General features: G+C 35.3%; 1 protein-coding gene across 7 annotated transcripts in view; it reads left to right on the top strand.

Moving 5' to 3' along the window:
- The window catches only part of REV3L (REV3 like, DNA directed polymerase zeta catalytic subunit), a 255,690-nt gene that overhangs the window by 201,220 nt on the left and 29,377 nt on the right, over positions 1-25,093 (top strand). For 5 of the 7 annotated variants that reach the window (XM_007484438.3, XM_007484437.3, XM_007484439.3 and 2 more), the window contains exons 22-26: positions 7,533-7,674; positions 10,942-11,186; positions 12,780-12,888; positions 14,991-15,197; positions 21,941-22,050. In XM_007484438.3, coding sequence (XP_007484500.1) covers positions 7,533-7,674; positions 10,942-11,186; positions 12,780-12,888; positions 14,991-15,197; positions 21,941-22,050 — 813 coding nt within the window. Of the gene's footprint in view, positions 1-7,532; positions 7,675-10,941; positions 11,187-12,779; positions 12,889-14,400; positions 14,528-14,990; positions 15,198-21,940; positions 22,051-23,016; positions 23,227-25,093 lie in introns of those variants that run through there. The other 2 variants (XM_056814359.1, XR_008915876.1) reach the window with 2 other exon arrangements.

Raw genomic sequence — 25,093 nt, 5'->3', positions numbered from 1 at the left:
GATATAATCATGAAAAATGACCTTAAGTTAAAATTAAGCAATGAAATAGAAGACTATTTACACAATAAGGATTATATAACACTGGAATAATATTGCAAAGGGAGATCATACAATTCTTCTTTTAAGATATTGAGGGTACAGTGACTAGTTATGACCCCTCCATGTTTTTTTCTCCTTTGTGTTTTCTTAGAATGCAGATGCTTTCTTTGCTTATACAACCGTTATGAACCTGATAAGTTTTGTAGAAAAATATTTTATGTTAATTAGGTCACTTGAAATGTAAGTCAAAGTGTTTGAAATACAGGGTGATTTTTAGATAGAACTATTGTCACAGATGTTCCTAACCTTCTCCCCAAAGACTGACAAAACTTCTAATGTGGCTAAATTTATAGAATTATTACAATTGGCCTGAGTTCTAGGCCATAAGAACAAAGCCTTTTTTTTGATCCTGTGATAGCTTTATAGGCAGACTGGTCCTGCCTAGGAATTTGTCCCTAGTCAATTCCCTAATTTATCCCTAAATTATTTCTCCTTGCTTTCTGTTGTTTCATCGTTTCTGATGCAAAGCCCTCCTTCTTATAGGAGTAAGTTGTCTGAAGGTATCACCAAAGGGAAAGGAAGTAAGACTGATAATGGCTATAGCATATATATATATAGCATATATATATATATATATGAGTTCATATGTAAGTTCATGGAATTGGGTTTGCTTTAAGTAAAGTACGTACCTGTTGCTCTGAACAAGGATTTTTTGTAATGAGCTTAGGTTAATACTGGAATGAATGAATGAACGAACAAATAAATAAATAAATTGGACCCTAGTTGTTAGGGTTTTAATAATTTATTAAATTTACTTGAATAGCTAAAGATCAGAATTAGGTAAAAGGATAAAAGTAAAATAGCCCAACCTAAACTGCCACATGGTTAGTCTCAGCCTGGCCACTGCAGCCACCATTCCCCTAGTGCACTCACCAGAGATAGGGAGAACCTACTTCGTTGTCTCGAACCTTTTAACCTTTAGTTATCTCCAGATCAAGAGCATAGGCCATCAGTCTCATGATTCATGTTACCCAGAAGGGGGAGAACTTTCCTCACACCATACATACTTTACAGATCCTTAATATTTGTCATTTTGGATATTTCATCCATCCATCCATCCATCACTTAGATAGTAAGAGATGATATGACCAAAAATTTCTCACTATGGTCAATCTGGTATTTTAAGTCAATCTACCAAGTGCCCAGCACTGAGTTTACATTCTTTTGAGGGACGATGTATACTCAAATAATTTAAAATATATTCAAATTAAAATACAACAAAATTTTGAGAGAAGTGGGAAAATCCAACAAGTAGGGGAATCAGGAAAGGCCTCTTATAAGAAGTGGTACTTGGGCTGAGACTTGAAGAAAGCAAGCTAGGAACTTCTATTAGCAAAGACAGAGGGGCGAGAGCACAGTCTAAGCATGGGGGACAAGATGGCCTGTGCAAAAGGGCAGGCAGTTGCCTGAAAATGAAGCAGTCAGTAGTGGGGACAGATCAATTTGGCTGAAATCCTGAGCGCATTCAGGAAAGGAATATGAATTTTGCCTAGAAAGATATGTTGAAGCCAAATTGTGTTGGGCTCTAAATACCAGAGGATTTTGTATTTTATCCTAGGATCATGTTGGTAAACCTATGGTATGCATGCCAAAGTGTGCCAGAGGGGGCTGTTCCCCTCCCCCTCTCCAGGGAAATCTGCGGACATTCCTCATATCACCCACCCCTCTCTGCCCAGCGGCCCAATGGGAGCACTTCCTCCCCTGTCCAGGGTAAGGCAGGGAGCTCACATGTGGTGTGAGGGTTACAGTTTCGGCACTTGGTCTCTTAAAAGATTCAACATCACTGTCCTAGGACAATAATAACAAAGATTTCTTACCCTCAAGGAGTATTTACTCCATTGGCATATATTAGTATTTAATACCCTAACCTTTTTATAACATTTATGTTCATTGACTCTTTTAAATGTGGCATTTATTTACCCAAGCAAATATATTGAGCACATTTTTTTAATAGTATGTAGGGAAAGTGGATAGAAAGCCAGGCCTAGAGTTGGAGGAGATCCTAGGTTCAAATATGACCTCTAACACATCCTAACTGTATAACCCTGGACAAGTCACTTAACCCCAATTGCCTATTCCTTAGTGCTCTTCTGCCTTGGAACCAATATTTAGTATCAATTCTAAGACAAGGTTTTTTTTTTTTTAATGTATGTATATTACCTCTTAGTTCTGTTTCTCATAATGCTTAATCTTATGTCTATTCCCTTTTTATCAGGGATATGAAATTTTTTAAAATCCATGCAATTTCACTATTTAAATATTGCATATATGTTCAGTTTTCTATTGAAATTATTAGTTGGTTTTATGGAACTTTTTTCCATATTTTTTTTAATGAAGAAAAGAATTAGTTATAGGGGACAGTTCTCTGAAGCAGAGAAGGAAGGAATATTGGAAGAAATATTGGCAATTTAAAAGAAAAAATAGATCAATAAAATGCATTGTTTTTAACTGTAGGTTTAAATAACTAATATAGAGTCTACAGTATAGGCTCCACCATTTACTCATTTTGGGTTTGAGGTTTTTTTTCTTAGCAGATCATTTTAATTCTCGAGGCCTTATTTTGTTCATCACTGAGTCAATTGCATTATCTAAATTCTATGATTCTGTGATTCTAATTAATGTGTTCCAATGATGGAGACATTTATTTTGTGGCCATTTGGGGCAGTTATTCTATTCTACCTTACATTTATCTTCTTTCTCTCTACTCAAATAGCCAGCGCTGTGGTTTTAGACCCTTGTTATTACTTACCTGAACTGTAACAGAAGCCTCCTAATTGGTCTTACTTCCTCATCTCTCACCTGTAGGCCATCCTCCCCAGTTGCCAAAGTGTGATATTCTTTAAGCATAGGTCTGACCATGTCATTTGCTTGCTCAAAAATGATTGATGGCTCCCATTTACCTCTAGAATAAAATGTCTTCTTTTGAGTACTTAAAACCCCTTGAAAACCTTTCCAGATGTATTATTGCACATTGCTTCCTTTCATGTTCACTCTATTATCAACCACAAACCAGTCTCCTCGCCATTAGTCCCAGCAATAGCCTAGTTCCTATCTCTGTGATTTTGGACTGCCCATCCTCAGACCTGAATACATTCTCTTCTTTCCTTTAGCTTTTAGATTCCCATTTCCTTTAAAGTTCCACCCAGATGCCATCCCTGTATGAAACCTTTCTTGCTCCTCTTATCTACTAGTGCCTTGCCCTATTCAAAATTCCCTTGTATAAATTTTGTACAAAAATATATTTACATATACCTGTCACTCCCGGATATAACAAGGGTTTTTTGATTTTTGTCTTTGTATCTCTAGTACCTAATATAGTACTTAAATTTGTTGTTGAATTTTTGTCATTCCCTTGTCATGGGAAAATTTCTCTGTTCATTCTTAAAGGTTGAGATGTATAAGAAGATAGAAACCATCCTGAGAATTAAAGTAATATATTTAGTTCCAATCTTATGTTCTTCTATTTCTAGTCTTCTATCTATTCTTCTATCAAACTAAGTATCTTCTGATTTACTCAGATGAGTGTATTGAGAAAGCTATTCTAAATACAGAGCAACTAACCAAGACTGCTATTGAATTATTATCATTATTAGCAACAATACTGAAATAGTTCATACCTCATATAGTACTAGAGTAGCATGATCAGAAATGACACTTTTTCCCTCCAAATCTGACAATTAAAACTTAAATATGTTAAAATTAAATTACAGACTCCAGGTTCTTAGTTTCTGTAGTTTATTAATTATTACTTGAATTAAAAAAGCAGATAGATAGATATTTTAAAGCCTATGTTCTACTCTAAGTCAGACCACCTCCTCCCACATGGCACTGAGCCAACTTCCCACACCTCTGTCCCAAGGAATAGAGAGACCGTGTGCTCCCACATCCCCTTCTTTATTCTCTTGCACACATCACCTGTGCAATCCAATGTGTGTTCCAGTCATACTGTGAGTTTTAAATTATATTCAATAACTAAATATTATATTTTATAAAATTTTATTAATAATAACTAAACCAAAAGAACTGCCTGACCTCAGCCCAGTTGCAGGTCCAAGTGAGAGTGGGAGGAGCATACATCCACTTAAATATCAATAATGTGATCTCTCCAACATGGAGACACAGGCGAGATTATAGGGAATTTGGGGAAATACTAAGGACTTCAGGGGAATGAAGTCAAAGGTTTAAAATCTCCATTTATACACAGCATAGGAAAGGAAATGGGATGAGTTGGGTCAGGCAAGCTGGTTAGGACAGGAAGGAAGTCCACAATCCTTGGGGTGAAGGGGTTCTATTCACACAAATACAACCTAAAATTAATGTTCTTTTTCAGTTTGAATTTTTTTTCTTTCAGAGAGCTTTTCTAGAAATGAAATCTGTATTTGTAATTGGCCTAAATGTAGATGAATATCAATTGTTGGCCCCATAAAACCCTATTGCTTTATTTGGTGATCAAAAAAGTCAACCTTTGCTAAATATGTTATATTGACATTTTTAAACTAGTCATTGTCTTTCAATGATATATTTCATTCTTTCTAATTTTCTGTTACAACATGGGTATCTCTTGTTTTAAAAGAGGTATCAGTAATACAATATTGAAATAAAATTGACATGAACAAAATTTAATTTTATTAGATCTAACTTTTTTCTCCCTTCTATCATTAACCAACAACCCACAGGAGATATTCCCTTACAAGCATACATTTGTGCAGGCATGTATAAAATAACTTTTATTCATGAAAGATATAGAACTTATTTAATTTGCTTTTGTTACCTAATTGGACAAAAGGAAAGAAAACTGCTATCAAATGGCATCTGTTAACAGTATACCTGAAATCTTGTTTTAAGTATAGGAATTTGATGATCAAATCAATCATTTGTAACACATTCAGTTTTATTTCCTGTGAGTTTATAGTCCTTCTAAGATGAGTTCTCTAGTCATTTTTTTCTATAATGTCCTTTACATTCTCTTTTTTTAGTACCTTTATTCTGTTTTCTAAGCTAACTTGAATTTTCCTAAATTTCCCTAATTCATATTCCTCACAAATAGCCATTAATACGTTTTTATTTTCTCTCCTAACAAATATGTGCCTAAACTCTTGTCTTCAAACAAATTCATTTAAACCATCCTATGTTACATGAGCATTCCATGTTCGCAGAGAGGTATGATTTGATTTAAATAAATTCCTTTAAATAAGTCAGTCTCAGTTTAACCAATTTTGTCTTCTCAAAAGTTAATTCTTATTGGTCACTATATAACCTTAATAGAACATTCATAAATTAGGTATGATTTTTATTTTTAGATGCCATAACTCCTTAAGTTATACCCTAATGCCTCATACTGTATAGATGATCCTACTTTCTCAAAGTTTATGCTACTTAAATGCAAGCTCTAGCATGTTCTACCATTTCGGAAAGGCTTTTGGGCATAGTTCCTGTTATAACTGCTTTATGAAGACCTCACTAACTATAAGTATGGAGAGGCTCATTACCAATAGGATGGGCCACTGGTTATAAATTAAATTAGCAATTGTTACTCTATTAGATCTTTGTCCATTGACCAATGTTTGGTGGACCTGCTCCTGGAGGAAATACATCTTAATTTTCTTGCAACAAAATCAGAAGACAAAAGAGAGTTGCTACCAAATAGAAAGATGAAAGACAAGACAGATGCCCTTTAGAGAAACATATAAAGGAATTGGCAGTGCTAATTTTATTGTGTATCCAAAGGCAACAAGAAACATCATTTCAGGAGGCAGCTGGGTAGCTCAGTGGATTGAGAGTCAAGCCTGGAGACAGGAGGTCCTGGGTTCAAATGTGGCTTCAGACACTTCCCAGCTATATGATCCTGAGCAAGTCACTTAACCTCCAATTGCCTAGCCCTTACCACTCTTCTGCCTTGGAACCAATACCCAGTATTGATTCCAAGATGGAAGGTAAGGGTTTAAAAAAAAAAAGACATTTCATGGAATCTTATGTTGCAGAATTTGGGGTACAAAGTGATCACCATGAAAAGAACTGCACCATAAAGTACCAACATATGTTGGAAAATTTAAAGAGGCAGAGAAATCTTTTAAAAATGTGATAAGATCCTCTAAATTAACTCAACATAGGGACTTTTAGGCAAAAATGCAAACAGACATGATTGACAAAATATATTGTGAAATATATTTTCAAGAGTTGGGAATGAGAAAGGCCAAAGGCTTATAAACTACACAAAATCCTCATGCATATATATGGAGTGTTTTCTTACGAAGATAATCAGAAGATGTTAAATATGGCAAACAGAATAATAATATCACAAAAATTGAAAGTTAGATTTTAACAGGCAGAAAAAGATTCATTACTAATATGAAAGTCATTTCTGAATGAGCTATCTCTGGAAGCCAGCTACCAACTTGTTTAAAAAAAAAAGGATCAAAATTAATGCTAAGCTATGATAAAAACAAAAATCAGTTTCATCTGTAAAAATTGCCTTTTTCCAAAATCAGATCCCTAGTATTTTTCTTATCTTTCCAGGCATGACAAGAACTGGGGGCAGGAGGGTTTCCACAGCAACAATTAGCAGCTTTTTAGAAAATAGTACTGTTCTTCCAACTTTAGGAAATCTGTATCATGCTATAGAGCAGAAAAGTTGGGGCACACTAAGCCAGAAAAATCCCAAGTATTTCAGCCAGATAAAAATGTCATTGGGAAATGTTTAACAATATAGATAATATTACATCATAGATAATGTTAATTTGTGATTTTCTAACTTGATATATGGCTATAAGAAACACTTCTATTTAAACCATTGCAATAGAGGAACCAGTAACAAGCCTTTCAGATACCAGTTCCATTTAAAAGTCGTTGCTTTTCTAGAGATGCTGAATTTCTGAGAGTAAGCCAGTTTATGGCAACAGTTCAGTTCTTGAAGTATTTTTCTTTGTTTTCACCTGCACTTTCCTTTGCACTTTAGTGTGATAGATCTTGTTTCATTATGAACTTGAGTGATCCTAGAAACACTTGACTTTCCCAGACCAACAGCCTCTATGCCATAGAGGCCATAGAGTCTATGGCTTCTTAACAGTCATTAAAGTGTTTTTAAAAGAATTTTTTACAAGTTAATCTGGAGTAACTGCTATACTTAAGAACCATAGAATTAAAAACAACAAAAAACAGCAATGAAACACATTTGTATGGCAGCTCAGCTGACATATAACTAAATGAAGTTGGGGAAGTCAGCTCAATCTAGTTTCATCAGACATTCTGAGTAAGCCTGGTGTCAGCTGGAGCACTGATGATGCTTGACCATTGCAAATTTTCTCTTGTTGGAAATAATTGACATACACTAACTTTAAAAATATACTTCTTCACAGAGTGAAAATATTACCTGTTTTCAAATGACCAAATTCTTCCAAAGTCACTAATATTCATAATACTGTTTTCTTCAACAGATGGAAAATGGTTGATCATTATGTTAGCCGTGTCCGTGGAAATCTCCAGATGTTAGAACAGCTGGACCTGATTGGTAAAACCAGTGAAATGGCCAGACTTTTTGGGATTCAATTCTTACATGTTCTGACTAGGGGTTCACAGGTAATATTAAAAATACCTCTAAACTTTTTAGTCATGTGTAATCTATCAGATGTTATAGTTTCTCTTTTTTAAAAAAGTCAAAAAGCATTTTATTAAATCAAGTTAATAAGTATTTTATGTGTCTTCTATGTGCATAGGCATTGTTATTTCATTATTATCTGAAGCTTTACTGCTCATCATTTCTAATATAATAATTTTCCATATTATATGTCATATATTTCCTTGTTATATTACTTATAGCACAATCATATGCCACAGCTTGTTCAGCGATTCCCCATTTGAATGGCATCCCCTCTATTTCCTTTTCTTTGCCAACACAAAAAGAGCTATCAATATTTTTGTAAAAATGAGTACTTTTCCTTATTCTGTGAGGTCTCTCTGGAATACAAACCTAGTAGTGATATTACTGGTTCAAAGGATATGCCTAGTTTTATAGCCCTCTAAACATAGTTACAAATTATTTTCCAAAATGGTTTCTAATTCACAGCTCTACCAATAGTTCATTAGTATCCCAATTTTTCAACACCCCCTCCAACTTTGTAATTTTCCTTTTCTCTTATAGTTAGCCAATTTGATATAAGGTTTCTAAGAGTTGTTTCGATTTGCATTTCTCTAATTGGTGGTGATTTAGAGCATTTTTTCATGTCTGTCATGTCAAATCTTCATGCAAAGGATTTTTTTTCTTCTTCAGAAAATATCCTGTCCGTATCCTTTGACCACTTCTCAATAAGGGAATGGCTCTTATTTTTATAAATTTGGCTCAGTTCTGTATTAAAAAAGATACAATTCCTTACATAATTGGAAAGTGAGGCCTTCATAAGACAACCTTGCTGGAAAAATTTTTTCCCTCAGTTCCTATTATTCTTCTAATTTTGGCTGCATTCATTTTATTTGGGCAAAAACATTTTCATTTCACGTAATCAAAATGATCTATTTTACTTCCCATGATCCTCTCTCTTATTTGGTCATAAAGAATTCCTTTATCCTAATAGATCTAATAGGTTCATTTTTCCATACCTTCCTAATTTACTTATGACATCACCTTTTGTGTCTTAATCATCAAATATACTGCTTTCATTCCAAATCACCCTTATCCTGAAATTACTTAAGTACTTTTTAGAAAACATAGGGCTTTGTATTTATGCCTTTTAAATTTCATCTTGTTTTTGTCCATTTTTCCAGCCTATCTTTTTAAATCAAAAATCTAACATTCCACGTATTAGTTGTCTCTAATAATTTTGTGTCAGTTTGCTGATCTACCTTGGTTTTTATCAAACAAGTCATTGATAAAAAATGTTGTAAACTTCAGGTTTAAGGACAGAGTCCAGTGTGACACTAGAACACTCTTCAAGTGATAACTATCCTTTAATTATTCTTAGAGCACTGTTCAACTAGTTATAAATACATCCATAATTGTACTATCACCTGATCAGCATTTCTCTACCTGCCGTCCCTTTGCTAGCCGTTGCTCCCCCTACCAGTATTATATTTCTGTATTATAATCTGAATTCTTTGCGGACAGGAACTAGTCTCACTTTGCCAACCATATAATAAATCCTTATAAGCACTTTTGATTGGTTCATCTTGTCTTCAAGGGCAGCATGAGAGACTTTGTCAAATACCTTGGTAAAATCAAGATAATCACCTGACTTAGATGTATAATCTAGTAACACTGTCAAAATACAAAATTAGTTTGGCATGATGTATAGGAAAAATCACACTGCTTCAATTCTTTATTTTCTGTTATCTGTTTAATAATTCTGCCAGGGATCAGCTTTAATCTTACCTAAAATCTACCCCTTTTTACCTTCTTTAAAAAACAAGAAAACATCTGGGCATCCCTAGGCTTCTTGAATCTCTCAGTTTCTTTGATTTCTCAAAGATTACTATAATAGTTCCCTAACCAACTTCATGAACATAGCAAATTATCAAAATATTTTCTACATTTGCCCATTTATAACACAATTGCATTCAGATTAAATCCTGCCCTATTTTTTTTAAATAGCAGCAGCTCTGCTCCCCTCCAGCTCTACCACCTATGAGCCTTATAATCTGGCCTCATGCTTTCCAGATACTAAATTTACATTGATAGCTTTTAAAGATCTCCCCTCTCACCATAATTTAAATTGACAAAATGTATCATAAACAAAAATCATATAATCTCATTCTACTCTACAGTATTCCTCTTGCCCCAGGATAAAATATTTAGCTTTTAAAGTTCAACACTACCTACCCCCAATCTATCTCTTGTTGAACATTATTCCTACATTCTGCAATCCAGCCAAACTGAATTTCTCTCACTCCTCAATCACAACAATACATCTCCCATCTCCCTGTACCTCTAATGTAATGATGGTGAACCTTTTGGAGTGCCCAGCCCTGTCCCCACACCATACCACCCCCTAGACCAAGTGCTATGTCCACCCCACCCCAGAGACTGCATGCTGGGCCCCTCCCCTTCTACCAAGTGCCAGGCTTACCCTATCTCCCCTTACTCCACACAGGGGGGGGAGGAAATGTTCCCAATGAGCTGCTAGGCAGAGGAGCAGATCAAGTGAGGAATGTTCTCAGCCAGTGTAGAAAGGGGGAGGGGAGTGACCTGAGTGCTCTGCTCCCCTTCAGCTCTGCTACCTGTGAGTAACCCACCCTACCACCCTGGGCGCTCCCATTGGTCTGCTGGGCAGAGGAGGGGGGGGATGTGGATATGGGAAGGGGTGCAGCTCTGCCCAAGTCCCTCTGTCTTTCTAGTAATTAACTCTGGGGGCTTGGGGAGGGGGGAAGCCACATGCCCACAGAGAGCACCCTGCATGCCATCTTTGGCACACATGCCATAGGTTTGCCGTCACTGATCTAATGCATTCTCTCCTTACTTTCACCTCAGAGTATCCTTCCTTTAAGACCTCATTCAGGGAATTTTCCCATTAAGTACTTAATGATCCTCTACAACTTCTGGTACCCTCCATCCCAGCTACCTTATATTTAACTCTATAATGTTTGTATTCATTTTAAATGTGTGCTATAAATACATATGTGTACTGATTGTCTCTTCCATTAAGATGTAAATTTGTTGTGAATAGGAATTTTTTCATTCTTCGTAGTCCCCAGTACCTAGCACAGATCCTGTCACAAAGTAGGTGCTTAATAATTATTTGTTGATTAACTGATATTGGGTGTTTAGCAAATGTTGTTTACTCAAAGGATGAAATATGACAAATTTTTTTCAAATCAGAGTAACAAATGTATTTAAATGATTTCTTCTTCCCACAGTACCGTGTGGAATCAATGATGCTACGTATTGCTAAGCCAATGAACTATATCCCTGTGACTCCCAGTATGCAGCAGAGAGCCCAAATGAGAGCTCCACAGTGTGTTCCCCTAATAATGGAGCCTGAATCTCGTTTCTACAGCAACTCTGTTCTTGTATTGGATTTCCAGTCCTTATATCCTTCCATTGTAATTGCATATAACTACTGTTTTTCCACCTGTCTTGGGCATGTGGAAAACTTAGGAAAGTAAGTTTACCGTACTTAAAATTATTTTGTTCTTATCTAATATTGGATACTCTTCCACCAAACATTCCTCATACTTGAAGATTTGACTGTTCTTTATGTACAAAATTATTAGATTATAAGAAGCCCAATATATCTTGTTCTGTCCATCTTACCAACTGAAGATTGGGTTCAAGGCTTGCCCCTGGCACATACTGGGTATATATATGACTTAGAATAAGTCACTTAACCTTTCAGTGTTTGAGACAGCTGCCAAAGACTTTTTAAGTTAAAGGCAACTAATTAGTCTACATCAGTGAAGGGAATTTCCACATCAGGAATTCTCCAACTGATGAAAGTCACAGCTTAGACTAAAAAAATGCAGTAATTCAGCTACAGGGATTATTATCTCTCAGGAAAATAAACTGAATGTTTTACCCTCCATATATAGTGTTTTTGAAAATCAGGATTTCTTTCCTTATAAGGTTAAATCAGACTACCACAGAACACTTTGAGAATCTAGATCTTCTTACTGACTTTAAACAGTCTTTGATTTTATTTTTAATGGTATATTTTCTGAGATTTAGAAAAATTTAGCTACATTATGTAAGCACTTTTAATTCATCTAAAACAAAATTTGTTATCTCAACAAAGTATGCCATTCAGTATATCCATAAATATTTTCCTCATTTGTTGAGCAATATTGTCTCTTTTGATTATGTATTTGGGAATTATTGCTTTATAATAGAATGGTCTTAATCCTGTCTAAAAAGCATTCTTGAGGGGGCAGGTGGGCAGCACAGTGTATTGAGAGCCAAGCCTAAAGACAGGAGGTCCTGGCTTCAAATCTAGCCCTCAGATAGCTTCCTAGCTGTATGAACCTGGGCAAGTCACTTAACCACCTCCACCCCTAGTTCTTACCACTCGTCTGCCTTGGAACCATTACTTAGTATTAACTCTAAGGCAAAAGGTGAGGGTTTAAAAATAAATAAATAAAAATAAAAAGCATCCTTAGAAATATTAATGGAATTTTATCAAGTTTATTTGAAAAACTCTAGAATAAAGGTATCATCTCCCCTTAGGTCAGTAGCAGCAATCCAAGGAAAGGGATGGAATGTAACCAATAACTGTGTGTGTGTGTGTGTGTGTGTGTGGTGTGTGTAAATAATTTACCTTTCTTGGAATCAATACTAAAAATGGGTTCCAAGACAGAAGAGCAGTAGGGCCTGGGCAGTTGGGATTAAGTGGTTTACCCTATTCAGATTAATTGATTTGCCCAGGATCTCAAAGCTAAGGAAGTGTCTGTGTCCAGATTTGAATTTAGGATCTCCTGTCTCCAGGGCTAGCTCTCTAGCCACTGAGCAACCTAACTGCCCTAACAACTTACATTGAATTGACGTTGAACATTTCAAAAGTACAAACTTCAGTATAGATTTTGCCCATCAATTAATAAAGTTTAAGTGTTTGAAGCCTTTGTTATTAATAGGCTTTTGATGTACTGAAGTAGTATTTTAATGTGATTGGAAAAATATTTTCAGTACAATTAATAATGGAGCTTTTAAATTCTCAATTATAATTTGATATGAATCTACCCATTTTATGTTTTGTTTTTTCCAGGTTTGATGAATATAAATTCGGCTGTACATCTCTAAGAGTGCCTCCAGATTTACTTTACCAAATTAGGCATGATATCACAGTATCACCAAATGGAGTGGCTTTTGTCAAGGTAATTTTTATCATGTAAATAAAAATTTTTTCCATAACTAATTTGATGTACAGCTAATGTACAGATATTAATGTATTGTATGAAAAACAGAACACTAGACTTGACCTGAATGTTGTGTCTCAGCAAGGACCAGGACAAGTCAGAGGTCTTAGACTCCTGATCTCAGCAGTAACTTTAAAATAGCCACCTAAAAAAATTTTGGGTTTTTTTTTATATACTGTAACTCTAAATAACGCATGTATATTTAATAGATTTTTTTTTGAAAGATAAATTTGTACCTTCCAGTGGAAAGTAATAATATGTGGATTCAACTCCAAATCTATGTATCATTGCCCTTTACTGGAATCCATTGTATCTATACACGTACAAAGTGGTGCTTGATGAGTTATAAAAGATGAGCATAAGATGATTTAATGTTCATTCTGCCACTTCTTCTATACTTTGATAACTTAAATTAAAAATTATTTTGGAATTATTTGGTTTCTTTTTATTTATTGTAGGCTTAAAGTACAAATCACTCTTGCAATAGACATTTTTTCATATAGAGATGGATAGTTAGAAAGATAGTAAATAGAATGAGAGATTTGAGAAATGGAGTTTGTTTATGAGATGCTCAATCTCATTCGTATGCACTTTCAGGTCTGTTTCTCTGGAACAACAAACCAAATGATTATAGCCTGGGGACCGCTATCCCTAGAATTTATTTTCCTTAACTCTAAGCTTTGTTCTCCATTCATTGAATTATAAGGTTGTTGGTTCTAAAACTGGGCTAGAACATTAAAAATCATCTGACCAGCCCCCTCCAATTCAATTCAATTTAAAAACCATCAAGTGCCTACTGTGTGCAATGCATGGGTATAATTGAGGAACATGAGGCCTCAACAGGCCAAGTCAGCTTCCCAAGGCCATGTGAGCTCTTAGGGGTGAGCCAGGCCCAGAAGGGAGCTTCCTTTCAGAGCTTCAAGAGGCAAAAAATAAACTGAGAGCATCCTAAACTCAGTGTTATAGGTTAAATATAAAGAATTCTCATGCATTAAAAAAATCCCTTTCTGACATTTTCTGTACTGCAAGTTACCAAAGGAATGTGGTATATTCTTTCTTTGGAACTAAATATGATCTACTTATAAGGAAATAGATGCCTTTAAAAATCTCTCCTAATAGAATTTTCTTCTGTGCAGCCTCTCTAAGAGTATCACATATTGCCTCTTTCTAACAGTTTTTTTTTTTAACTTGCACCTGTAATTTGACCCAGTATAGATTTTTCATTAAAAAAGTAAAAAACAAGCAGTTTTATAATTCTGGAACCATATTCACTATGCCTTTAGTTTGAATGGTTAAAACTAACATGCATTACTTTGCACGTATCTCTTAAATCTCATCTTCACCATTAATATTGTTTTGTGTTTTTCATTCCTTCTGGAGCTTTCATAAATTCTCCCTAGTCTTGACTAATTCAAATGATTTTTTGGCATTAGCAAATTTTGTCACCTCACTATTCATCCCCTCTTCCAGATTGCTAATAAATATAGGCCGGAGGGGATGGCTTAGTGATCTAAGCATCAGATTTGAAATACCTAGAGTCCCTGGAACTGCAGGTTTGAATGTCAGCAGAGTCAACCCAGCTCTTCATTCTTCCAAGGTAGATAAATGGCATTCCATGCAGATCACTGTGTGGGATCATTAGAATGAGACTTAAAAACTGAGGTTTGGCACAAGTGGTATAGTTCCATGTTGCTTTATGAAAGAGTGGGGGTTTTCCCAGATCCTTGAATAAAACTCTCCCTTGCCCTTGCTAATATATATAAAATGTTGCACACTTTGAAGCCACCTTCCACCTCCCTGGAGGTTGCTTCCTTGTTTATAATATTACTGAGTACATGTTCTGTATACTGTAGATTCCTTTAAGGAAAAAGTCCTCTTCAAAAAAAGTACAATGTAATTATTTTATATTGAGCACTACTGGTCCTGCAGCCACTGTACTGTGGCCACGTATTTCTAATTCAAGAGTATTGGCTATTTGTTATACTTTGTGTTTTCTGTTTAATTAATTGTTTAGACCAGTGGAGTGTGGGGTATTAAATTTTGTTTTTCTTTTATAATAGCCTTCAGTCAGGAAAGGGGTACTGCCAAGAATGCTGGAAGAAATTTTAAAGACTAGGTTCATGGTGAAGCAATCTATGAAAACATACAAGCAAGACAGAGCTCTTTCACGAATGCTCAATGCACGTCAGCTGGGACTCAAACTTATAGCAAATGTTACATTTGGTTATACAGCTGCTAACTATTCTGGGAGAATGCCATGCATTGAGGTAAGTGAGACAGAGATATAGCCATTCTTTCCAAGGAAATGGTCTGTAAAACAGCTTTTGTGGTTGAAAAAGTTGCATCCAATATGGTATAGTTAGTTTATGTGGTTTTTCTTTTCGAGGACATAGATGTGTAGGAGTGAGAAAAGATAAATGATGTTATGGAAGCAGAAGTCCAGTGCCCTTCCTCAGAGTGTTCTCAGACTGTTTCCATAGTTTTCCTGTCAGTTTGTTTTTTTTTCCTCACTTCCCTCTGTTTACAGTATTTCCAGGAACACTTTGAGTGAGAGTTTGCCCAGTAAGAGCAAGGGTGGCAGGTGCCACAAGGTGGCAGAATCAACACAGAGGCAGCTGCCACTCTTTAATCCTGTTTATGAGTACTTCATACTTAAACTTGGCAGAGATAATTGGCATATCTCTAGTGCCTACAAATGCTTTTACATGTTGGCACTTATTCAGTTTTTTAAAATCCAAGCATATGTTTGATAAGTGCCTCACACATATAAAGATTGTCACTTGAAACACTGAACTTTTTGCAGATGTAAAATGTGAACTGCATATGTGTGATTTTGCTCTTACAACAGTGACCAATATGGAAGTATGTTTTGCATGACAATTAAAAAATGAAAAAATATAAATTGCGTCAAGTAGCAAGTTCAAAGAATACTTATACAAATCTAAATTTTACTTAGATTGCAAGAAATTTTGCAAAAGAATTTAAGAAATGAAAATAATTAAGGTACATATGATAAATGCCCACAACCCAAAAACCTTATAAAATACATAAATTATTGCATGTAACTTTACTTGGCATCCTCAACTGGGATTCAGTCTTTGTTGCTATATTTAATATTTCTATTCAAAAACAACTTGAAAACAACCTTTAAAATATTATTCAAAATAGTAACTCTCAGCTTTTGAAATTAATATAATTTAAATTTTGTAGTAAAAGGAAAAAGACTTTCTTTGTGTGACTTTTAAAATAATGTGCAGAATTATATTATAAAGTTAGATTTACACGTTAAAGGCTTTTTAAAAAAAAATCTGTTGAAAGCTGCAAATGTTCCTTTATTGTAGAATATAATCAGGCAACTTTTCCCATATCTCAGGTTTAATGAGTGCTAGAATTGGAACAGGAATATTATATATTCTCCTTAATTTGCTTATCATTTGAAGCCTCATTATTGTGCTTTCAATTAGCAAGTTTCTAAGGTGCAATATCATCTTTTTAATGTCAAGCCCTGTCATAATCATCAAGGTTAACACTCATTAAGTACTAACAGTGTGCCAGGCTTAAACACTAATGATCTAAAATCCAATACTTTGTACATTTTTCAGCATATTAAATTTACATGATCATATTCCTCATGAAATGATACTTTTAATATTAAAATGGTTTCTAAAAAGAACAGAAGTAACTAATTCCTATTACCAGTTCTTTAATTTCAGCAGTATCTTTAGGATAGAAATTTCCCTATTGCTTTTTATGAAAAGAACAACAGACTATTCTAGTTTTCCACTAATCAGACAGCTTTGTAACCTTTAAATAAATCGCTTTATCTTCCTTGTCTGTGAAATGATCCCTTCATAGTTGCCAAAACTGTAAGGATAATTTTAGTGTTTTGACTTAAATCTAAATAATTTGGTTGCCAGGGATGAATAATAAAATACCCAAGTCAACTGGGAATTATGGAGATTTTAATTAATAGAGAGAGAGAAGGAATTAAGGAAAGGGGGGAGAGAGAGAGAGAGAGAGAGAGAGAGAGAGAGAGAGAGAGAGAGAGAGAGAGAGAGAGAGAGAGAGAGAGAGAGAGAGAATTAATTTAAACTGTTCTGGCTCAGGCTTAGCCAGGCAGCAGTTAAAGGCCTTGGCCAAAGTGGCCTCCCTGAGCCTAAGGGAAAGGGAGTCAGTCTTATCACTCACCATGAGACCGTCTCTAAGCTGGGTTCCAGTCCTCCACTGAACTCAATCTCCTGAACTGAGTTCAGAGTCATCTGACTAACTTTTTACCCCTCCTTTTAAAGAAATTTTCTCTTATGTCACCTCCCCTAAATTTTCACGTCTACCAATTACAGTAGACGCTTTTTTTCCAGGACTGCCCATTCTTAGTTCTCACCACTCTTTAGTTCTCACCTTCTCTGGTTAGATTATATCTTCTGAGTACTTCACACTTCTTTGTTAAGCTTGCCTTTTGTGAGTTACTTGACCTTTTTGTGATTAATTTAACCTTTATAGGTACTTAACACCTTTTTTGTATTAGATCTAAAAATAGACTTAGTTTAAGATTCTAGCTTCACCATAAGATATGAGTTAAGTACTTTCATTGTTCAAACAGGAGTTTACAACTTTTACCTTCCCCTAAAGTATGTTTAATTAGGGTGGAGTAATTTTAAAAGTTCCCAATACACTCCTGAATCTTGTTAGAGCAAGTATCTCCATTGTTACAATAAGGGAATAGCTAAATAAAATCTTCTAAAGTACAGCCTGAGTACTTTTTAAGATTCACAATTGCTTGATCTCCAAAGTCCCTTCCATCTCTTAGGATTCTATAAAAGTGTTTCATGGAAAGTAATCATATTCTCAAACATATTTCAGGTGCCTATAGTTTGAATACAAATACAAAGATTGGGATGTGGAGAGACTGCAGTTTGAATAAAGTTACATCCTTAAATATATTACTTTCAAAAGTTCCTTCATTGTGCTTTAATTCAATTTTACATAACAATTTTTTATTATAAACTATCCCATAGAATGCCTCTATGGCTAAATAACATGGTAGTTAAATAATATAATGTACAGAGACGAATAAATCTTTGAGAATAATTAGGAAAGTTTATTCTTCCAACTATGCTGTGTTAAGAGTGCTATATGCCTAGTTGAACTTGATACTTTGTGCTTTAAGCCCCTTAGAAGAAAAGTGATACATAAACATAATACTTATTTATTGCTGATAATTATCTATTAACCTTTGATCCAGTATATCCACTTTTTTTTCTAATAAACATTAACTCTTTGGATGAGATTGTACTAAGAGAATTAACACTGCTTTTTATGTTTAGGCGAAGCAATTGAGGTGCTTCCTTCAGGTTACAAGGGTTCTGACAATTGAGTCACCAGCACTAAAACCAATTAAGTTAGTGTATCTTCAAATACAAAACTTTTACTTTTTTTGTATCTATCTTCTGGATCACAGGCTTGTCTCATTCCATACAAATGGCTTAGGCTGGCATAGAGTGGACTAAAAGCCAAAAATAGCAGCCCATTAGCCCTTTGGGGCAAAGGAGTTAGAGAACCTGGTGGATATTGGAAGAATGGGGAAGTAGAGTATGAGTGGATATGAGATAACTAGATTAAAAGTGTGTTTTTATCTTTTCCATTTTTAAAAGTTCAAAGTGACTAGGATATTTGACCTGTTGATACAAGAGATGGATATAACAAGAAATAAGAGAGAATAATTTTTCCTCAAAGTGACCTTTATGTGCCCGTGCACTCTCTTGATCCACTAAATTTATATCCCCCATTTTCCTCCAAAATAAGGCCTGGATATGGGGGAACAAAGTCTTTTGTTTGTATACCTACAGACTAGAATGGGTTCACTTGTCTATCTAACAATACCAGATTCACTTGATAGGAGTTCTGGTTTCTATCCTAAGCAAGTGAACTTACCATTTCACATGGAGAGAAACAAGGCTTTGTGGCTGCCAGGATGACAGTGCATTATCAGCACTGCTTTCAGATGCTACCCCACCCCTCACAGTCAGTCAGTAAACATTTATTAAGTGCCTATAATGTGCCCAGTCACTGTCTTTAGCACCAGCCATACAAAAAAGGGTAAAAGGTGTTCCTCACCCTCAGTAGAACACATATCTAGTGGGAGAGAACATAAGCAAATATATACACAAACAAGTCAAATACAGGAAACAGGAAATAACTGAGAGAGAATGACATCAGAATTAAGAGAAGTTAGAAAAGGCTTCCTCTAGAAAATGGAATTTTAATTGGACCTTAAAGAAAGCCAGTAAAGTCAGTTGACAGAGATGAGGAGCAAGAACATTTCAGGCATGGAGGATAGCCAGAGAAAAATGCCCAGAGCTGAGAGATAGAGTATCTTGTTTGTGGAATCCAGGGAATGGTAGGAGCAGGGTAGGTTCTGGGCTTTGAATGCCCAGAACCTGGAGGAACTTGGGAGCCACTGAAGTTGACTGAGTAGAATGGTGACATGATTGGACCTGCACTTTGGGAAAATCACTTTAGTGGCTGAATGAAGGATGGATTGGAGTGGGGAGAGACTAGAGATAGGCAGTCTCCACAGCAGCTTATTGCAATAGTCCAGGCCCACCCCAGAGTAATGGAGGGGAGGATGCATATTTGAGAGGTAGAATTTGCAGACCGTAGTAATAGATTGGATATGGGGAGTGAGAGGTAGTAAGGAGTTGAGGATAACAACAAGGTTAGTTTAAGATATTTACTTGTGGGCAGAATAGATAGATATAAGAATCATTGACATAATTAAATTCATGGTAACTGGCACGATCACCAAATGAGGTATTGTAGAGGGAGAAAAACAGAGGGCCCAGAACAGAACCCTGAAAGACACCTATGGTTAACAGGCTTGATGTGGATGAAAAGATAGCAAAAGAGACTAAGAAGGAGCAGTCAAATAGGAGAGAACCAAAAGAGAGTGGTGTTCCAAAAATCCCGAGAGAAGAATATCAAGGAGGAGAGAGTTATCAACAGTGTCAAAGGCTACAGAGAGATCTGGAGAATGAGGAATGAGAAAAGGCCATTGGGTCTGACAACTATTAGAAGAGATCATTGGTAACTTTGGAGAGAGCAGTTTTGGTGGAATAATACGGTTGAAATCTAGAATTGAAAAGAGGTAAGAAGAGAATAGTAGGAAAATGGAAGCATCTATTACAGATGGTCTTTTTCAATAACTACAAAAGGCAGAAGAGATGTAGGACATGCCACCTTTAAGTGAAAACACATCACATTTCTTGCCACTTCTTGACAAGAAGGTTATACACTAAAATGGAAGAAGTTACTGACAGGAGCAAAGAGCTTCTACATCTCCTAGTCTAAGAAACTGCCTGCCAACTTTTTCCATGGCCTAATAAAGGCTATATGAAGCTACTAGATTTTCATATTTTAAAGTTCCTCTTTATATTGATAACATAACAAATGTGGAATACAACATTAGTTCATTATAATTTCAAGTAAAAGTTTCATCAGTACATGTAATTTTAAAAATCAGTTTGCTTAATTCTTTTAAATATACAAAATTTTAATTGACTATTTTACCATTGCCCTTATGCCTATTTCTACCTAATCGTATAATTCCTCAGATCACTAGTGTGTGTTAGTAGCTAACAAATTGTAATGTCATCAGATGAACTTAGATTTCCTTTAAAATTAGACTCTAAGGCCATTCTTCTAGTCATACCGCATGCTGTTAATTCAACTTTTTTCATTATAACTCTTGAAGGCAGATGAATAATTTAGGAAGATTTTCATCAACAAAAGATGACATAAAAAGGAGATTCTGTTTACTCATGAGGATTTGGTTTTTTTAAAACCACTATATTTCCTAAGCATTAAAATTAGATGAGATATTCTTTTGTACTTTGCAGATAATAATATCTTTCTGGAGAGCAATTCTTATGTTTGCTTCATTATATAAGTAGATTGTTATCTGCTCAAGAACAGAGATTATGTGTTGTTTCTTTTGTATGTCTGCCCAGAGCACTTTGTACTGTACTCTGTACACAGAGATTCATTAATTGTGTGTTGACTGATTAAACTGGCCAGTTGGTTAATTGAATTAAAGTAGTCTTTGAAAACTGATTTTATCCATTTGTTTTTCAAGTGCTAGATCCAAGTCTTTAGTTAGGTAATGATTTGCATCCCTTTAAATTATTTTTAAAAGATTAGATAGCAAGTGTTTGCTTTTTCTTTTTTGTGCTCCAGATATATGCTTCTGTTTGTCCTTTGACCCAAATTATACTTGCCCAACAGATATATGATATTAGGCATATGATGTTTTTCTCTGTGTAGTTATAAACTTGCTCATTGGTTTTATTTTAGTGTTCATTTCCTTTAGTCCATATCTTTTTCTTTGTCTTAGAGTAATGAGCTCCTGGAGGGCGTTTTGGGCAGCTACATGGTGCAGTGGATAGAGTATCAGGTGTCAAGTCAGAAAAATTCCTTTTTATGAGTTCAAACTTGATCTCAGACCCTTACTAGCTGTGTGACCCTGAGCAAGTCACTTAACATTGCCTCAGTTTCCTTATCTGTAGAAGGCACTGGAGAAGGAAATGGTAAGTCATTCAGTGAAAGCCAGTTTGGGAGTAAGAAAACACCAAATGGGATCACAAAGAGTCAAACATGACTGAAACAAACAATAGCAAAGGAAGACATTTTAATATAATGCCAAGCACAATGAAAGACTTAAGTGCATTTTGGTGGTGATAAAATGTTTGTAAGATGTTTGTCATATTATAAAGGTACAGTAAAGGCTATGGTCATAGTAGGCTTCAGGAACCATAGGTAATCCGTGTAGTAAAAGTTTATGATAAGGTAAATGCCATTGTTGCTTATAAAATAAAATTTTAATGTTAATATGAATTTTTCTCTTTTTCATCTAATTTATGCTGAATGAGAACAGTTTTTGGTTTCTCAGATTTAAATCAGTCAAATACACTAAAGTTATTTTAAGAAATTATTTCCAATATACTTTTACTTTTAGGTTGGTGATAGCATTGTTCACAAAGCAAGAGAAACCTTGGAACGAGCTATTAAACTGGTGAATGACACAAAGAAATGGGGTGCAAGAGTTGTATATGGTGATACTGACAGGTAATGATTTCCTAAAATAAGTCTTTTAAAGTGGTCATCTGTTTGAAATGATCTAAAGGTAGGTCTTCCTGAAAGGAGGGACCTATCAAAGTCCCTTCAGCCCTAACAAACCTGTGATAAGAATCAGCCCCTTTTGTAATTTGTCAAGGATTATTTTATCATGAGGCAAAATCGGACTAGTATGACTTAATTCATGACATGAAATTAATCTATGAAACTCAATCCTGAGCTGACCCCCCACTCATATTGAGTCATTAAAAATTTTAGACTGAATGAGTGATAGCAGAGAACACTTCCTGCCCTGCCTAATTAGTTAAAGAGATGTGAGGAGTGACACCAAAGTTACCCTCCAATTTTTCATAAATATTCAGAATACATTCTTATGGCAGTTTCAAGGTAATGCGAAGATATAACAAATCAGTAAGAAAAACACAAATCCCTGTATGAGTCATGTTTATTCAGATAATGGGTCGGAGTTTTTATGTTGTTTTTGTTAGTATAAAATAGACTCGATCATTTTGCAAATACAGCTTCCAGAGGAGTGATCTGTTGTCCTTCAATGCTTCTAGCCTTCATTTAGCAAAGCACATCCCTTGAATTGTTTTTCTAGAAATGGTAATATATTTACAATAATCATGTGCTGTATTAATGATGCTCTCTATGACCTTTAGACTCAGAAATTTTTCTGGAACCAATTACAAGTTTAATTACAAGTTTAACTCAAACACTCTGCACAGGGAAGAAGATGATTTTTTCTCCTCCAAGTTCAAGAAAAGCTTTCCAGCTGTTCTTGTAAATATTACCTAATTCTCTTTCTCTGTATCTGTCTCCTCCAAAATTCAGTCTCTTGGTCAGTTAGTAATTTTCTATAAATATTAAATGCCCATGAGAAGCTACTCTTTAAAAGAATCATTTTTTCATATGAATAATTCTCCTATTTTTTCTGTTTCTAAAATACATGTTCAGCTCAAAAAATATTTACTAAGCACCTATTTTGTGCAAGACTGATGCTGAGTCTTGGGAATACAGAGAGAGAAATGAAACAAGGCTGGTCCAAAATGAATTGACATTCTGCTGGTGAGAAAGCTACACTTTTTAAACTTGCCAACAGAGTAGCAACTAGAAATTTCTGCACCTAAGGCAAGCATTGCAAACCACATCCAGCACAAGGAACACAAAAGGTACTCTTAATAGAGGTATACAGTAGAACAGAGCTATCACCTCTTACATTCGCCAAGGAATTTTATTATATTTTATGTACTTTGTTAAATATTTCCTAATTGCATTTTAATTCAGGTCCTCATATTTAATACCCCTGACCTAGACTCTTTTTTTAAAATAATGTTTTTTACCTTTTCCCCCAAATTACATGTAAAAACAGTTTTAAAAATTTTTTCTTCAATTTTGTGTTTCAGATTCTCTCCTTTCTTCCAGTCATTACTCCCTCCTGCCCTTCCCCCCTCCCTGAGACAATAAGCAATCTGATATAGATTTTTACATGTGCAATCATATAAAATATTTTTCCATATTAGTCATTTTGTGGAAGAGATCCCCCCCCCAAAAAAAATGAAAATAAAATATAGTGTGTTTTGGTTTGCATTAAGACTTCTGTTTTTCCTCTGGCATTTTTCATCATGAGTCTCTAAGATTGTCTTGAATCACTATGTTGCTGAGGATAATCAGATTATTCAATTATTCAAAAAAATATTGCTGTTACTGTGTACAACATTCTGATTCTCCCAACTTTTTTTTTTCATTAGTTCATGTGAGTCTTTCCAGGTTTTCCCAACATCAGTGTGCTCATTATTTCTTATAGCACAATAGTATTCAATTACATCTTATCTAGGCTTTGGCAGAAAACCAGCAGTAGTCTCTGGATACTTATTCCATTTTTAGATAGCTCCAATTGTTGGATAACTCTAGTTGAACTCTAGATGAATCTCTCTTTCCCCTTACCCCTCCCACCATATCTTCTCTTCTCCAGGCTAAATGTCCCTAGTTCCTTCAAACTGTCCTTGTAAGGTATGGTCTTAAAGCCTTTTACCATCCTACTCATCTTTCTCTTTTACTCCTCCAATTTGTTGGTATCATTCCTCGCATGTGGTACCCAAAACTGTGAGGACATTATTCCAGAAGAGAGCTGACTAAGTAGAGTGGAACTAATACTTCCCCCACTGAAGGTCCTGTATTTCTGTTTTTGCTATCTAAATCCACATTAGTTTTGCTTGTGTTTTGTTGTTGTTGTTGTTGCTTTTTAATCTGGTATAATCCACAGATAAGGCAGCTAGGTGGCCTTGTGGATAGAGCACTGGCCTTGGAATCCAGGAAACTTCATTTTCCTGAATTCAAATCCTGCCATAAACACTTCCTAGCTGTGTGACCCAAGGCAAGTCACCTAACCCTGTTTGCCTCAGTTCGTCATCTATAAAATGACCTGCAGAAAGAAATGACAAACCGTTCCAGTATCTTTGCCAAGAAAACCCCAAAATGTGATCACAAAGAGGCAGATATGACTGAAATGACTGAACAGCAGCATCATGCTGACGTTTGTAGAGTTTACTTTAAACCCTGATTAGCAGTGCCATGTTATTCATCATCCTATACTTGTGAAATAGATTTGTTTTTTTCTGCTTTACATCAGAGGTTCTTAACTTTCTTGGGCATCTGCAGTAATCTGCAGTGAAGCCATGAACTTGGTTTTGGTTGAGTTTTTTAAAATATTTTATAACTATATTTTAATATGATTTGTTTCCTTTATAATCCTATATGTAATATTTTATTCACTTAAAAACATTATTTTCAGGTGTCTTTAAGCTTCACTAGACTACTGAATGGGTCCAGGACATAAACAAGTTAAGAACTCCTGCCTTACATTCATTTCTACTAAACTTTGCCCTGTTTGATGTGCCTCAATGGCCTGGCGTATGAAAGTAGTACTTTTGTATCTTGACTCTGTCGTGCACTTGGTAATTCTCCCTCCCACACTGTCATTTGCAGCAAGGGAGGGACAAAGCTGTGCAGTGAGATGACAAGAACAGCATAT

Source organism: Monodelphis domestica, chromosome 2, assembly GCF_027887165.1.
Source record: "Monodelphis domestica isolate mMonDom1 chromosome 2, mMonDom1.pri, whole genome shotgun sequence".
NCBI classification, from domain to species: domain Eukaryota; kingdom Metazoa; phylum Chordata; class Mammalia; order Didelphimorphia; family Didelphidae; genus Monodelphis; species Monodelphis domestica.
Note: the sequence above shows the minus strand (reverse complement) of the source record. Positions and strands in the feature narration are given on the sequence as shown.